At 33.3% G+C, this 18,328-nt stretch overlaps 1 protein-coding gene across 1 annotated transcript; it reads left to right on the top strand.

Moving 5' to 3' along the window:
• The first annotated feature begins 79 nt into the window (after positions 1-79).
• LOC128983127 (low-density lipoprotein receptor-related protein 1B-like) lies at positions 80-14,883 on the top strand. The gene is made up of 6 exons (XM_054402298.1): positions 80-195; positions 3,578-3,810; positions 7,840-7,999; positions 11,522-11,701; positions 14,184-14,370; positions 14,774-14,883. Exons 1-5 carry the CDS (start codon positions 111-113, stop codon positions 14,366-14,368), a joined length of 843 nt encoding a protein of 280 aa, XP_054258273.1. The 5' UTR covers positions 80-110; the 3' UTR covers positions 14,369-14,370; positions 14,774-14,883.
• The last annotated feature ends 3,445 nt before the right edge of the window (positions 14,884-18,328 follow it).

Genomic DNA, 18,328 nt, shown 5'->3' with positions numbered 1-18,328 from the left:
TACTAAGTCTTTATCAAAAGGTCAAATGTGATACAATGCTATCAGGGGAACAAAGTAGTATCAAAGTCAAACGCAAACACTTCTCAGTTGATGAGGTATAGAGGAACACGATGGATTTGAGAATTGTGTGGTTGTGTCTCTTGATCTCATTTGTAGAAAAGTCGAGGACTCAGCCTGTAAAAGACACCACTACAGGTAAGTACTGTATTTAAGTTATTTTACGAAAGTCAACGTAATACATACAGTGCTACCTTAGTCAAACATGAGCCACCGACAGTGGATGCTGGTTTAAGTTATTATATCTGTCGAATACATACACGTTTTAGCCAAGCCCAACTGTACGGACAATGTTTCTTAACTAGGGTATATTTTGTGTCACATCAGCTATCTCAGTAACTGAAACCAAGGGAGGAAATATGGTTTTGTTACCTCTATGTTTCAACTATCCATAAAAGTAGCTAATATAAACAAATAATATTAGTCTTGTAATTTGTAAAAAAAATTACTAATTTACAGGTTTCAAGTTTTAAATTACAAAATATTAGTAAATTTTCATATGTTTACAAGTCTTTTGTTTCATAATCTTTAGTAATATTATTATTTAAGGGAAAAATATTATTAATATAATTATAAAGATTTTTACTAGTAGTAGGCTTAGTGATTAAAATTAGAGGCATACAGATAATTGAAGGTTATGGGTTTTTTTAAGCAAATAGATTGTGTTAAAAATTATGTTTAAAACATAACCCAGTATTTTAGTTATTTAAAACTGTTGACGATAACGACAACTGGATTAACCATTTAATATTATTCGCTCTGTAAAAGCTGTTGTGACTGACAGCAAGATCCAACTCTAGCTAATTGTTCCTGAACTCTAGTTAATTATTGTGTATTTGGATGATATTAAATCATTGGATTTGAATCTTTTCCCTCTGAAATTAACTTTTCTCCAATTTGACATATAATTCAGTAACCTCATGCATTTTAACCTGCATGAATTGGGTTGGAAGGTTTCTTTTTTAGTGTTCTATGTGATAGTACCGGGATGCAAAGTCCAAATTTTCGACTTCGGCAACCATCCAAATTACTGCCAAAAAGTAAAAAAACTGGTGGAATTTTGCACTTTTTAATGTTTGTCTGGTATTAACCCTGAAGCATCACTTTTAAATGGAAAACAACATCTATAATTTTAAAGTTAAATTAAATTACCTCTAATTTAAGACCATAATGGTTATTCCAGGCCTAATAGTTTTCAAGATATGGCTCAGCAAAAAATTGTTAAAATTGCCAAATTTTTATGTCTCTTAAGTATGCCTAACCTTAACCTTGAAGCATTACTTTCTTATTATTTCTCATTACAACAACCACACTTATTTTAAAGCTGCATCAATTTACCTACAATTTAAGCCCAAAATGGTGAATATAGACCAAACAGTTTGAGAGATATGGCTCATAAAAGTTTGAGAAAATTCTTCTATCAATTCTAGTATTCCCAGTTTCAAGCTTTTCAATTTAGTCAAATTTTATACAAGAACCATGATAAGAATATGAGCAAATATATTTCGAAGCGAGGTTTTATTAAAAAATTAAATTGTTAAAATGTAAAGAAATCTATTGCAATTAAAATGTTCATACTATCAAGAGTAATTGCTGGAAAGAATGAAAAGGAAACAGTGAAAACAGGTTTTAACTTTGCTTAAACTTCTTGGAAGGATTATGTTGAAGATACTCTTAAGCTTTCGTGACCATATTCTGCCGCATTCTATCAGGCAGATAAATTTTCTTATCTAGAGGGGTGACGTTTACAAGGATGCCATCTAATTTTGAAGTATTTACTCGGTTTTTGGTAAATAAACATGCAAGTTGATACTAGCCCCTAGTACAAACTACATCTTGCAGGTGAATGAAATGCTAATTCGCACTACGCCTAGTACATACTTCGTTATTTAGGGAACGTAGTATCTACTAGGCTTTTTCGGTGAATAAAAACCGGCCCGCATAGTAGTTACTTAGTATGCTCATGGGCATTCTTCGGTTTTGTCGTTTGCAAAGATGGCGATGCTTATACAAGTCCATAACAGGAAAAGGTACCTTAAAAGAAGAAATATTGGTAACTCTAAGCAAATACTGTGATTTGTGAATGACATTGTTGATTTGTTCACAAACAAGTTTTTTTTCCTTCTCATTTCCTCCTATCAGATCACAATTCCTTCTCTAAGCTTAGTCGGTTTATTTCTCTGAACATTCCTTTCCGTTTTTAGTGAATTTCCCTACCTTTATACATTTTTCTCTAGACCATTTGAAAGAGCTTAAAAAACAAATAATTTAGTATATCAAAGTGTTTTTGTACGGTTATTGGTTACGGAGAAAATTCCAAAAATGTTCATTTAAAATTCCGATGTTATTCTTATAGAGAATATTGACTGGGGTTTTCAAATAAATGCCAATTTTTGTGAAGGTTCGGCCTTGCGCCACAATTTCACCAAATCAAATTGTGCAATGCACCACAATGAATACACCCCATCGTTCATTGGTCCTACGCTGTGTAATGCAATCTCATTTAAAAGTGGTAATCTATACATAGGAATAAATTCATGTTCATCCGATGCTCATTTATTCTTCTTCCCTTAATAACGTGCCAAATTTGGCGCCTGTTGTTCTCATTTCGAGGAACAATACCTCTGAGTGGTAGTCTTCCGACATTTTACGTTATTACTGTGCAAATAAGAACAATCCATTGTAAAGTATTACGTTTAAAAGTATCAAATTGTTTGTTCAAAAGATTTTATCAAATTTTCACTTTGTGTGTTGTTTACTACTTCACTAACAATTTTACAATAACAAAATAATGCACATTCAGGTGTGGGAAAAAATTTTCAATTTATATAATCACAGCTGTTTACAGTAAATAAACAGACATAAAATTATATTCCCAAGCTATTTAAATGTGAATTATTTTATTCCGTAGCGACCTTTTGGTACATAATTAAGAAAAATGAATAATTTTCCTCAACATTTCATGCCCAGACCTCTCCCAGCTTTCTACGGCCTCCCGTTCGCTCACAATTTCGTTGTTAAATTTTGGGCTTACGGAATTAAATATATAGATTTTTTTTTGTTTTCTATACTCAAACCATTACAAATGTTTTTCATAATTCTTAAATGTTTCTATATGAACTTAGGTTAATGTAAGACGGCCAACTCAACCAGTATGTTAATAAATGTTGATTTATCATATGCATGCGTAAATACATATTTATACGATATTATTATGTTAAGGATACATCCAATAAATGTAACATATTCAATACAAATCGTAAATAAATACATCTAATGCGGATCTTACTGTTAAAGATAAAACTTTGCCTAATCTTGTTGAATTACCTTTTTTGCCTTTGATAAAAAAATGCACAAGCCGTCATACATTTCTATGTCAGAGCATAAGCTAATTAGTTTAAATAAAGAAAATATTTACCAATGCTTATGGTGGTAGTATGTAGTTTATGTATGGATTGAATTTCTATCCTAGTAGCATGAAACCATTGGTAAAATGATCGTTCAATTGTCTTTAACGCAGACGAGACATGTCGCATGGACGAGTTCACGTGTAGCAATGGCAACTGTGTGCCGCAGAGATGGTTGTGCGATCACGAGGATGATTGTGGTGATGACTCGGACGAGCTGAACTGCAAGACTTGCTCGCCAGACACGGATTTCGCCTGTGTTCTCGGCGGCAACAAAACCTATTGCATCAACGCGAGGTGGCGCTGCGACGGGGATAACGACTGCCCAGACGGGTCGGATGAAAAGGTAAGGAATCTGAATTTAAGGTAAAGAGAAAATGCAGTTTGTAAAAAAAATAGGAAAACGGAGAGAGAAATACCCAGCCGCAGCAAACCTGCAGACTAAGCGAATTTACACTAAAATGTCTCATTAAAAATAGCACGTTTATTCCCTAAATAACATTAGTTTAAAGAGTATTCTACGTTTGCTGCAACAGGGAGGGTAAAAAAGTGTTTTTTTTTTCTAACTAATAGTTTAGTATGAAATACAGTAAATACATTTTCCAAATGTGGTCAAAATATGCTCATAAACAAGCAAACAACTTATTCTCCATAAGAATAACATAGGCATTTTAAATTAAAAATTTTTTGGAATTTTCCCCGTAACCATTAGGTGCATAATAACGCTTCAGTATACTATATTTTTTAAGATCTACAAAATAGTTTCAAAAAAAATTGTTAAATTTGATGTTTTTAGGGTCAAAAAAAGAAAACCAAATTTTCACCCCATAAACCCCCGTTCCCATGGTCCGATCATGCTGGTTCGCGAACTCGTTCGAATAAATGTAGGTTTACACGTTTGTACCAAATTTCATCGAAATCGGATCATTTTTGCTCGATAACGGGCACACACATATGTATATACATACTGTATATACTAATTTGAACGATTGGTGTTTTTGGCCTCTAGGGACCTCAAAACGAGAAAAGTAAATCGGTTCCGGTTCCACGTCTTACCATGAGTACTACGGTAATAGCTTATTCCCTAAAAAGGACAGGCGAAAAGAAAGAGTTAACTAAAAGGTTGTCACTTTATATCCCAGAAATATAAAGTACAGAGGAAACAAGCTTATGGCACAACCATGTGAGTTTAACTCTAATATGTTGAGGTGGAAAAACATTGGAAAATTACATACTTGTGACGAGCAAGGAAGAGCCCGAATGCCAAAAAATGTAATGAAAATCCTATAGCACAGGGCATGATAACGATCGGTCCTTGGTTAACGGACTTGGTCCTAGAGTACTTTGGAATGTATCCTCTGTTCTTTACTTCTTGTGTTTATATGATAACATATTTAAAAGAATAAGTAAATAAGTAGTTTTCTGAAACAGAAAAGTAACTCTCCTCCAAAATAGCATGAGTCCATATAATATTGATATGCATCAGCTGCATCATAATATGACAATTACTGCAGATTGCTTTATTTGACGGAATTCCCGGTGAAAAAGGGTATGAACTTTTACACTGTTCGCATATGCGTGAGTATAAAGAATCATAAAACATTATTGAGGAATATCAAATGGTCAAGATCCTTGCGCAAAATGAAAATCTAGAGACACTATAGGAAAGAAGAAGGGACAAAAAAGTGTAACGCCTGAAAATAACTTAAGACACTCTGAAAAGAAGTAAAAATACAACGAAAAATTGAATATTTTGTGGAAACGGTCACTAAACTAAATCTAGGATAAAAAAACTATATCCGAAAATACAGTGAATGGTATTTTAAAATATATCAAACTAAAAGATATATTGACATTTATGTCATGAAGTGTCATAAACTATATTTCTAGGTAAAGTATCGGACCACATCGACTATTATTGCCAAGATCATTCACTGTAAAATAACACTTTTTTGGTTTTTCAAAAGCCTACATCATTTTTAGCGAATTCCCCTTATAGGGACTGATTTACTTTTTCGTTTTGAGGTCCCCAGAGGCCAAAAAGACCATCCGTCAAAATCCATATATATATATATATATATATACAGGGTGGCTGAAAAGTAACTTGCACCCCCCCCCCTTAAATTTTGAACCTCATGAGATGTTTATAAACGGTTTGCGGCAACCTGTAAAATGAGACCAAACTCGACCATACTTCCTATTTGCTACACCCAACCCCCACTACCCCTATGGGAATTTTTTAAATTAACCATCATTATTGTAGCCCCTCATATCTGAACTAATTGCGACAAACCGATTTTAAATATCTCAAATAGTTAACAAGCTTAAGGGGGTGCGAGTTAATTTTCAGCCACCCTCATGGTTATTTGGATTTGAAACGTTTTAGGGCACCATTTTGTTATTAGTAAGCCGATTTTAGATTTGTATGTTAATTGTTTTGTTTAGTCAAGTTCTGTAAAATGATACCAAACACGACTATACTTGCCATTTGAAAATTTTGAGTTACAACCTACAACCGCTACCCTTAAGGGCAAAACTTTTTTTCAAAATTGACCATAATTATTGTAGCCCGTTATATATAAGAAGATTGCCGCTAACAGATTTCAAATATCTCAAATGGTTGAAAAGTTAAGGGGGTTGCAAGTTACTTATCAGCCACCCGGTATATACAGTATGTGTGTGTCCGTCAACGTGATAACTCGAGCAAAAATGATCAGATTTTGATTAAATTTGGTACAAACGTGTAAAACTATGTTTATTCGAACGAGTTCATGATACAGCATAATCGGACTATGGGAACGGGGGTTTTTTTGGGTTGGAATTGATTTTTCCCCATTTTCCCCCTTAAAAACACAAAATTTCATAATTTCTCTCCAAACCATTTTGTAGAAGGTTAAAAAGAAATAGTTTTGTATATCAAAGCGTTGTTGTATGCCTAACTGTTACGGAGATAGTTAAAAAAGTTCTAAATTTAAAATTACCATGTTATTTTTATGGAAAATAAATAAACTGTTGTAGTTTACTTGATTATGGGTATTGTTTTCCAAATTTGGAAATTTTGATTATTTTATTCTAAGCTATCAACATTGCAATAAAAACACATCTCAATACCTTCCCTGTAGAAACAAACCTAAGTACTCACTAAAATTAATGTTATTTAGATAGGAAATAAATGTGACAATTTTAAGGAAATAGTTTAGTTGAAATCCAGCCAGGTAAATGGAAATTCGCTTAGTCTGCAGGTTTGCTGTTGCGGGGAAATAATTGGTATTTAGCTCGTATTTTAAAAACCTAGGATCACCAGCGGCCCTTTTTGAACGGGTTTTTTGAATGTCGTTAAAACTATATTTATAGACCTTAAAATTAGTTTGTCGCGTTACCTCCTAAGGCCGGGGCCACACGTGGCGGATCGTCCGCGCGGCTTATGATCGTACGATCATAAGCCGCGCGACGATGTCCCGGCCACACGGAGCGGATGAACCGCTTCCGGTTGAGGTTTCCCAGCCTACGTACTGAGATTCTAACATGGTTTAATTCACTCGTTCTCGTTGTATAGATATACCAAGAACAAAACAACCTGCGCAGAAACGAAAAGATCACGTGGTTCGCGCAGGTAGGTGTGGCATACCATTCAATCCTGCGTGGCTCGAAACGGCCCAGGGTTCTTTTGTTTCTGGTATTACTATAGTCATGGAAGAAACACGTATGTTAGTTTGTGCATTAGAAGCATGTGGTGAGCTAGAGCCTAAGGCAAACCAAAATCATTGGGTCCATCATTTCATAACCGATAAACCATTTGTGTTCCAAACCTTTTAAAAGCACATGCGAAACCATTGTTCGGAGTCTTTTTTGTTACTATCGCATGTAGATAGCATCGTTTGACGAGCTACTTCAATTGCTTTGAGCGCATATAACTAAGGAAGATATACTCATGAGAAATGTACAACATGAGAAATCCCACATTATCTTTAACAAGTTCTATTGATTTGTCTGTATCGAACATTTTACACCTATAAACGAAATGCACAAGCACAAACTAAAAAACCCCACTACAAATGCTTGAAAATGAGCTCCAACCGCGCGGACAATCCGTATCGTGTGGCCACTCTCATAAGACTACATGTGTCATCCCCTCCAACGCGGCTTATGATCGCGCGGACAATCCGCGACATGGCGCGGACAATCCGCCCAGGCGGCTTAGGATCGCCCCGTGTGGCCACTCTCATTTGATTCAATGTGTTGTCGCACCACGCGGAAAAAGGTTATGTCGTGTATTGTACATAACCCATGTAAATTTTATTGACAATATATTTTAAGCTATTTACATTAGTAAGAAGAGTATAAACTGTTTGTAAACATGCGAATTTTTTTCCAGAACTGTACAGACAATCCACAAAAGACAACAGCTGTGACAGGCAGACAAGCGTGTCTATCTCGCGAGTTCCAGTGTCATCATAACAAGATGTGCATCCCTGTACATCAACGTTGCAACGGAGTGCTAGAGTGTACTGACGGCAGTGATGAGATGGACTGTAGTAGGTTGATTGTTGTAGTATGTACTTGGTAAACCACTTATCCGTGCAAACTTTGAAAAAATAAATTAAGGACAAACTATTGTCTTAATACAAAATGTATTGTCTTTTATACGAGATCAAATTTTCTAGTATGACGGCTGATTTGTCATAGAGTTCCTTGTTACTCATGATATTATAATATAAACCGAATATCACGACATCCAAAAAGTTACGTTTTCCCCAAGCCAACTCGTTCTGAAGCAACAGTGGGTTCAACCTTGGAAAGCTGGCTCGCCATGTTGTTTTGCGTGGTTAACAGGCAACGAAATCGAATGGTCTGGTCTTATAGTGATATTTATTAATTTGGTATTTTAAAACTAAGTTTGAGTAAATAGCCTAATAATCGTAGAGTTAATGACTACACTGATTACACTAATATTATTAATTGGCAGTTTGTAACTTCTTACTTATATTTTTTACTAATAATATTAGTACCTTTATGAAACAGGCCCCTGACTGTTACTGGCCCAAAAGAAAACATTATTTAACATTGATTGCTTAAATGGAACTCTCTCGACCATATTATACAGTAGCCTATTGTATGTTAATGTTATTAGTATAGAATTCTGGCCAGTTACGTCATTTGTTTATGTTTATGATCCATACCGGGTTCTGTTCTAATTTGTGTAAATTAACCATTTAAATCGTCTTTAGTACTTCATTTCATATCGTATGCCGTCATTTTAACACCATTTCGGGTCATGTTCGGATTAATCAAGTTATTACAGGGGGCATTATCACTGCACGATAAGTAAATACGATATGATAACATTGTATGACACTAACAAAGATTTTAATACTAATTGTATATGTACTTTGCTTTGGTTAAAGCGTAGCTAATGTCATAATTGAATCCAGTATTTGTGTGTGTATGTCTGTTGGTAACGCATTAATGTCCTTATTTCTCAGTGTTTCGCGGGAAAGACAAGAGCTCCTTTGTTAATGAAAATTTAAACCGTATTAAAGCGTGCAATGTTGAGATTGAGGTAGTATTTTAACTACTTTTAACCAGTGTGGAAAGTACTTTTCAATTATAGGCCTTACCTTAGTGCCATGTCTCATACATAAAGCTTAAACCGTATTGATTTTGTACATTACCCATTATCTATATCTCAGATATAGTTATTTGTGTAACTAGTGAGCAAAGTGGCACTTTGCTGCACACGAGATAAATGTTTACGCACAAACCGCAGGCGAGTGCGGAATGTTTTTCAAATGCAGCAAAGGCCATTTGCGCTCGTGTTACACATTATATTTTTCCTACAGTTACTATAAAGCATATAAATAATTAGTCTAAACAAACCCTATACAACTCGTTTTTAGGTTAGGTTAAACCCAAGCGTTGAACGGAATGAGAAACACTGCACCAGCTGATTGTAGTCGTAGTATCTTTAGGTGTTACTTATTTTCAAGAGTACACTTATGAACAGTAATAATTAGTATAAACATAAAAAAAATAATATTCCAACTTTCTTAATTACGCACCAAGAAGAAAACAGTTCATACTTCATTCTTGATTTTTCAGGAAACAGGTTCAATGAAACTTTAACTTAGCAGTTTCTGCTACAATTTATTCTGGTGTACACATATTCACAACCACTGAGTTCATTATTCTCAAACAAGTTAGGCCCAATTATAATTATTCTTTCGAAAACTTTAGGTTGTGTTCAAACCAAGCCTTGAACGAAAATTTAATATAAACACGAAATGGCAGGTTAAATCGTAGTATCAATAGTCAATCAGCTGATCATTATAATAGTATTTTTAAGTGTTGCCAACTTATTTCCAATTTTACTCGGATTACGTGCATAATAAAACCACGCTGTTTTGTGTTGTTTGGTTGGAATAGTGGTGTGCGCCAAGTATAAACCGTGCGACAAAGTATAAACGGTGCGACAAAGTAAGTAAATGCAGCAATTAGCAGCTTTCTGTGCTATAATCAGTGCAAGGAAGCCAACTTTGTCGTGACTAAAGGAAAAGATAATTATACTTTATACTTTATACTTTATACTTTATACTTTCTTATGAAATGGCGACCATACTATGTAGGTATTTTAAGCCAAGTATGAATGGAGATGAGTGTAGGATATATCAGGGGCTGTGTCTAGGCATTGACTAAGGAAACAAAAGTTTCCCTTGTCTGTGGTCTAGGCTTTCTAAACTTAAGGCAAATATATCAAAGCTGCTTCTCATACTAAAAATTTTGTGTTGTGCAATAATCAAACTACCGAAATAGTCTGCAAATACTTGGTTTTCAAAATCAAGACAATCCTTCTTTATGTTTGTTTATGACTGGCATCATTTTTTAAATAAGAAAAATAACAATAACATTACACTTCAAAACAAAGTAATTAATTTTTAAATATTAAAATAAACATAAAAATACCTCAATGAGGTATTTGAAACGACCTCTAAAAGAAGAGATATCCTGTACTATTACTATTTGGTCAAAATAACACTTTTAAATGGGAAATAAAATATGTTTAGTTTACGAAAAATATAATTTAGTAAATATCCTATCAGAAAAATTTAAATTCGCTTAGTATGCAGGTTTGCTGCGGTGGGGATATTATTATTAAAGATATTCTAGCTAATAATAAAGAACTTATTGTTTTCTTCAATTACACTAATGCTTTGACAAAACAATAATAGTACAACTGACATGTGATCTTCTCTAATAGGCCTGATAAACATATAGAGCTTTAGTTTAGAAGCACATATTTTTATCTTTTTTGCTAGACCCAATACCTAAAAGTCGTTATCTAAAAAGCTCATTAACTGTTAAAGTTTTTAAGAGTTAATGTAGTTTAAGCATTTAAATGGGATACAGATTTTAATTGTAAAATACATACCAAAATTAATTCTGTATACCTAGTTCAACTTACGAGACTGTGTTTCTATTGCTACATTTTAACCTGTTCATCATGCTAATCTCGAGGTAATATTAAGATATTACATAGTGTTATGCTGTTAAAATACCTGTATAAAATTTATATTCAGGTTAAAATAATGGATATTCATGCTATAACTAAACCTTGTCCACACAGTTCTTTTTAAGACAAATTTTAAAATACAAAATTTGGACAGTAAAAGAATATATTCTAGAATAACGAAACTGCAATAGTTTGGTTAGAAATGAACTACCAGACAAAATGCATTTCAATTACAGATGCCGTACACTATTTTATGTTTCGCTGAAAATGTGCATTGTGATTCCCTCATGCTTCAAGTTATTTAGTGAAAATCTGAGGAAAAACTACTTAGACAAAGCATTTTATTAAGTTAAATATTTTGACAATTTGAATTGAATATCCCCCATGTTGATTTGCAATTTTTTATTTTTATGTTTAGTTTCATAGTTTTAATGTCAAATTTGTTATGTAGCCTACCATACCAATACATAAGTTTAAGTATACACTTATTATAAATGTTATAATATGTATTAAATGTTTTATGCAATAAATAATCTTATTTATGTTTCAGGGAAGGAGTGTCTCACGAACGATGAGTGTATTTCAGGGAAGATATGCATAGCTAAGAAATGCACAGATCCTTGTGACAGCGTGTGTGGGCTGAACACAATATGTGTGGTACACGAAGGAGCCCCTGTGTGTTCCTGTAAAACTGGATACAAAGGAGACCCGTTTACCGAATGTAAACCACGTATGTAGGACTATTTACAAGGTTATTCTCTTTGGGTCAGTTTTTTTTAATTCGACAGAAATCAGGTGAAGTAAAAAGTTTTCATTCTGAAAAACCCATTTGAAATGGGACTTTCGTGACGAGTATTGAACGATACTTTTTAACACGATAAAAAAACACTACTTCATCAAACTAAAAAGAAAATTTTCTGATATTTCGTAATCTATTCATTTTTATAATAAAAACAAAATACGACCGTACAATTAATTGATTTTAGTGTAAAATTCAGCTGATTGGAAATAAGCCACGCTTTTAATATGTTTGTTTGTCCTTTTGACCTAACCGGGAACTTCAGTTGTAACTTTGTTGATGTCAGGCAATAAATGTTTCTGTAGTGAAATTAATGTTGGTGTCAGGAAAAGTCAGCTGATCACTATTTGTTTTTGATGTATGGAAATTGATTCCTTTAGAAGATCCCAGCTACTGTATATGGAAAGGGTTGCCTGACATCAACAATGTTACAACTAAAGTTCCTGGTTAGCTCAAAAGGAGCGAGCACGATTTTGTTTTTATTAAAAATACATAACAGAAAATTGATTTATTGAAAAACAATATTTATTAACAGAGTTTACAACTTGCATTCATATCAAATTTAGACTAGACAGCCATATTGTGTTTATATTAGAAACATGAATAAATTACAACATATCAGATACTTTTTTTAGTTAAATGAAGTTTCTTTTTCATTGTGATAAAAAGTATCGTTCAATATTCGTCACGAAAGTCACATTTTGGGGCTCAATAGTGTTTTACATGCGAGTTGTTGTAGTGAAATATACTAATTACTTTACTAAAGCGTCACCATACAGACAAATAAAAAAACTCCTGGATACTTGAGTTTAACTCATTGAATAGTTATTCGCGCAAAGGAATTTGCCCGGGTAAGATAAGTTTTATAGAACATCCACCTTAATTTAAGAGAGAATTTAAAATAAATAATATTACTTAAGAATTGGTAAGCCTAATTTTTTGGGGGTTTTGTGAGAAAAATCACAAACATTATAAAACTGTTGAACCGTTATTTATACAGCATTGGAGATTGTAATTTTGTTCAGAGTTAAATGGACTATCTAATATATTATTAAAGTGATACAATAAAATTTATTGGAAACGTTTAAGACCATTCACAAAAAAATGTTTGGCATATTGCACATAAAACAGAAGCTTAGAATGTGTGGTTTGCCTAAACGTGTTGGTATGAGCGATTCTTTGTGGGCTCAGTTCGTCTTAACCTGCTTCTAAATGAATTAAATGATTTGATTTAATGGATTAAATGACACAGCTAGTCGATGCAATTTACTGGTGTTTGTTTATTTACTTGAAAAATTGTTTGTGATGCTTTGTCTGCATTGACGAAATGTGTGTATTTTTTAGTAACAGGGTAGAGGGTTATGTTTGGGTCAAGAAAGGTAGTAAAAGTTTTGTAAAATATTGCTCATCATTTTCTTTGTAATTTATAAAGTAAGCTATGGTAAAAAGGCTTGACTAAAATTGAAGAATCATAGTAAAACATTTTTTTTCTTGAAGCATCAATACCAAGTAATTGATGGCATTGCCAAACTAAGGTATGTTGTTAGTTTCTTTTGGATCTATTTACATCAATAAATAAAGTAGGGGTTGGAAAGTAGGTCCTAAGAGTAGGTCTACACTTAAAATAAGCTTATTTTAAAAACTAAATCATAGAAATGCTGTATTTTTAAACACAAGACTGTACCACTTATACACTGTAATGTCTGCCTAGGAAATTTAAACCCGTCATCTAAAAATATAAAGAAAATAATTTAACTTTACTAGGTGATAAAATGTTTTTTTGTAAAATGAAAAATAGATATGTATCCATTATTTACAGCAGATCCAAAGAACAGTATTATTTTCTATCGCGTTCTCTTTCCTTTGCGAAACACGTTTATTGCAGCACATAACGAATAAAGAATTTTGAATTTTGAATTTTGAATTTTGAATTTTGAATTTTGAATTTTGAATTTTGAATAACATATTAAATTTCAATAAAATTAGTTCGTGCTGTCTTCATAAAATTTATATTTTTTAAATGGTTAAGGATTGTACGTGAAAGCCACCATTAAAAAACGTTTTGTGAAAAAAAAACTGGAGGTAATATGAATAAGTATCTTATCCTACTCAAATACATAAGTGTAGTCTGTTGTTCTACTCAATAGAAGTCCACACGCACAAACATACAGACATAAAAAAAACAAAGAAACAAACAAACGTAAATTTCCATTGAAACCTTAAACTCGTATTTTTTTCAAAGCAATACTTCTTCCTATAGCAGGTCAAATCGAAGGAAGGTGAGAGGTTTAACCAAATTTCTTTTCTGCCGTAGCTGTTGTCTTTTAATGCCTCTGGCTAAATATTTTGCTACATACAATTTTACATTACAATTTATTATACATACCGTGTTTGGAATTGTTTATATTTATAGAAAATGCAGGATGCACAGACGACTCCATGTGTCCATCAGACAAGATATGCATTGGTCGCAAGTGTTTAGACCCCTGTCTGGACTATTGTGGCCTCAATACAATGTGTAGAGTGGTCAACCATCGACCAGTGTGTGCCTGCCTAAATGGATTCTTCTACAAACTAGACATTAGGCTGCCTTCCTGAAAGTAAGAAATTATTTGAACTGCTAAAATTGGTTTAACAAATACTGTGATGGATCTAAGATGTAAGATATTGGATAATTATACTAGATTTCAAAGGGGAAGTGCTTAGGAATGTTTTGTGAGTAGGCTTGATGAGTGTTAAAATAATAGCTTAATGTAGAAACCTGCATAAAACTTTTGTTTTAAGTAGATTATGTTGTTAGTTGAGAGATATTATCAGCGGTAGTGACGAGATAAGCAGGAGTATGGTGAGCTTTGGCAAGTTCTGCAAAACCTTTACCATTACATATACCTTATGATGTCAAATACAGATGCTGGTATATCGGTCCAAAATGTTGTCCAACATATGTCCAACGGTGTTGGATGGTCTCAATGGTTATGTAGTTGTAATGTTCTTGTGTTGCAGGGATTCCGGAATGTCAGACTAACTTTCATTGTTCAGAGGACCGCTCATGTCGTCTGCAGATGTGTGTAGATCCTTGTGAAGACGGAGTGTGTGGCAATAACACAGAATGTCACGTCAAGAACCATTACCCTGTGTGTTCTTGTAAAGGTGGGTAACTAGGAGATGCCAACAATGAATATGTCACTTACAGTGAGTATAATAGAATTGCCATGACCCGACACGATTCTCCATTAAAGCTATGTAGAGTTTCATGTATTTCATGGGAAAGCACATAAAACAGTTTTACCATGCCACCATCATCTTACGACATGAGTTTTTTTGGACCAGTTTATGGAGTATTGTGGAGCAAGTCACTAGCAATAAATATCGCCTGTGTCCATAGTCAAACTGACTTACCCTCCACACTCTCTGAACAGCTTTATATACCAGCCTAGCCTATGTTGATAGCAATCACACCACCCAACAATCTGGTATTTTTATAAAAATGCTAATAAGGCACTTAAAACTATAAAAAGTACTGCATAAGTATGTTACTGGTACTATGCAAGTACTATTTTACCATTATATAACTATGTAAGAACTATGTATTAGAACATAACCGATGGGGAAGTGGGTACTTTTCTCTATTGTGGACTGCCCGTGGACTCATAATGTTTCCCTGAAATCCACGTATAATGCCAGTGAAAATTATCTGTAATCGTGAGGTGAGTGTGTTTATGGCCTTAGGATTTTCGCAATAGCTTGTGTTCCTCACAAACATGTAAACATAGGAAAACTATGATAAGAACCATATTGTGATCATATAATCTGTCATTGGCTGTGTGCACTTTGAACAAAGAGTTAACGAGTTGTTACTTATTCTTTATAATCAACTGCTTCTTTTAAATTGGATGTAGTAAAATGCTCACAAAGGCAACACCCACAAAATTTTGCCTATGCGTAAATCTCAGCTTAAACTATATATCAGACTGTGGTGAACCTGGGAAAATCAAAATTCACTGTCAGTTTAGCTGTCAAACTTTCAGGTGTAATATTATTAAAGATGTACAGAAATGTTTATTTGCAAAATTTTTATATTATTTTGAGAGCTAAAATAGATGAATTTTCATCACGATTTTGAAGAAGATCAGTTATAGCAGTTTCAATGACCCTTGAGCCAGTTCAGTTTTCGAGGATCCAATCAAAGCAATAGAAGCAGTTAATTTACGGTAGTAGTTTTAGATCAAAATAACTTAAATTTACAATGTTTAAAGTTGTTGCAGGTGCAAGTGAAAATGAGGAAAACATACAAAAGCCAATTCAAAGGGAAAAAACCTTCTTACTTGTTCAAGAACCGGTCAGTATGCTATGTTTACCATTGGATAAAAAATTAAAAAGGCACCATCCTAATTTTCTTTAACTTATAACTGTAAGTACATTTTAAATCGGGTATTTCTTAGTTTAATTTCTTCAAAAACCTTATGTTTGACACACAATTTTTCAAATATGTGGATTTAGCTAAATATTTTTATTTTTTTATATATTAGGCTTCAAGCTACAATTAGAAATATGGAATGTAATATGTTGTGGATTATTGACGAAACTGTAGTTTTAACTTAAGTCTTAGATTTAGAATCATTAAACTTGCTTTACGTAAATATTTACCCCTTTTCTTTGTAGACGGACAAAGTTAAATTTAAATAGCAGTTTACGCAACGATTGCGTAAAGATATTGTTAATGACACGAGTAGAAAATGTAAGGTACGAGCCTTAATAACTTCTACGAGCGTCGTTAACACTATTTACCCGAGTTGCGTACACTACTTTACCTATGACAGTGTTTTAATTACTAAAAATCACTAATCGTAACTTCTAAGAGAGGGTATGTTTTCGATTATAACCTCTCATTGCCACTGACAGTGATGCAACGAAACATTGTACTAAAAACTTATTGCTCCACTCAACAATCAAATTGGCCTGAATAGCTGATTAGTTGAAGTTCGAATAGTACAGTTTTACTTCTCTCTCAATCCTTGAACCACATTGGTCCGTTACCCCTGTTATTTAAGTAAACAATGCCTATGTGAAACATTTCAATTTTAAGAACTGAACTGAAACGGCTACTTAAAAAAACGGTCGTAGGTAAAATAACATTATTTAATTAATATTGTAAGTATTTATAGAAATATAAGAATGATTGTTGAAAGTACAATATTTTAAAGCCATCGACCTGTAATAAGACGATTGTCCATTTATGAGTTACAGAAAAACTGGACGGACGCCCTTGTTGACTGCATGGGTCGTGGAATGAATCTGGCGTCAATCGAAAATCATGATGAGTGGAACGCTTTTCTTAGAACCACCAGGCGTAAGTAGTTTTTTAACACATTACGCTCAATTGTTGCACAAACTAATATACCAGTTAAAATAATCCAAATATTTGATAAAAGTATTTTTATTTTTATTAACTGTTGTTTTTCCAAACCTCGTTTACATAAATTGTACAAAGGTTAAAATACATTTTACATTCTTGTAATTCCTCTGTTCAGAGACTGGACTACACGTTTGGAAAAAAGCCCAGTGTTTGGACCGTTCTTCTACACAATACATTAAAAAATTTCAATCTATCTATATAAATAAATAATTTATAAATAAAAAACTTTTTTAAAACAAAACGGTTCTAAACGCACTAATACCCCCGCCGCAGCAAACCTGCAGACTAAGCGAATTTCCATTAGCCTGATAGGATTTGCACTAAAATGCCTCTTTAAAAATATCATATTTATTCCCTATTTAAATAGAATTAGTTTTTAACGAGTACTTAGGTTTGCTGCAACAGGGAGGGTAAAAAGGTGGTTTTTTATGTTAATAGTTTAGTAAGAAATTAATGTATTTTCCAAATTCGGTCAAAATATGTTCATAAACAAGCAAACTACAACAGTTGATTTATTCTCAAAAAGAATAACATGGGGATTTTAAATTTACAGTTTTTTTTTCAATTTTCTCCGTAACCATTAGGCGCACAATAACGCTTCAATATACTAAATTATTTGTTTTTTATGCTCTACAAAATGGTGTGAAAAGAAATTGTAAAATTTTGTGTTTTTAGGGTCTAAAATGGGAAAAATCTATTATTACCCCAAAAACCCCCCATAAACCCCTGTTCCCGAAGTCCGATCATGCTGGTTCTCGAACTCGTTCGAATAAATGTAGGTTTACACAATTTTACAAAATTTCATCAAAATCGGATCATTTTTGCTCGAGTTATCGTGCTAACGGACATATGTATATATATATATATATATATATATTATACAGGGTGACAAAAAAGTCTGGAAACGGCTTGATATCTTTTTAACTAAATTCGTTAGAAAATTCAAACCTTTCACATCAACTTATATGTATGAAAACTACTTTTTGCAAGCATTACCATTTTTGTACCTTCACCAGGGGACGGCCCATGACATAATGACGGGGTAGGTACATAATCTTTAATGTAAGCGTAGGTTGATATGCACATCATTTTAAAGGTCTGGTCAAGTGGAGTTCATTGCCGGAAACCGCGTCAAAAAAAGT

Source organism: Macrosteles quadrilineatus, unplaced genomic scaffold, assembly GCF_028750875.1.
Source record: "Macrosteles quadrilineatus isolate MER2022 unplaced genomic scaffold, UCM_ALF_1.0 Scaffold_1__1_contigs__length_201487025, whole genome shotgun sequence".
Classification (NCBI taxonomy): domain Eukaryota; kingdom Metazoa; phylum Arthropoda; class Insecta; order Hemiptera; family Cicadellidae; genus Macrosteles; species Macrosteles quadrilineatus.
Note: the sequence above shows the minus strand (reverse complement) of the source record. Positions and strands in the feature narration are given on the sequence as shown.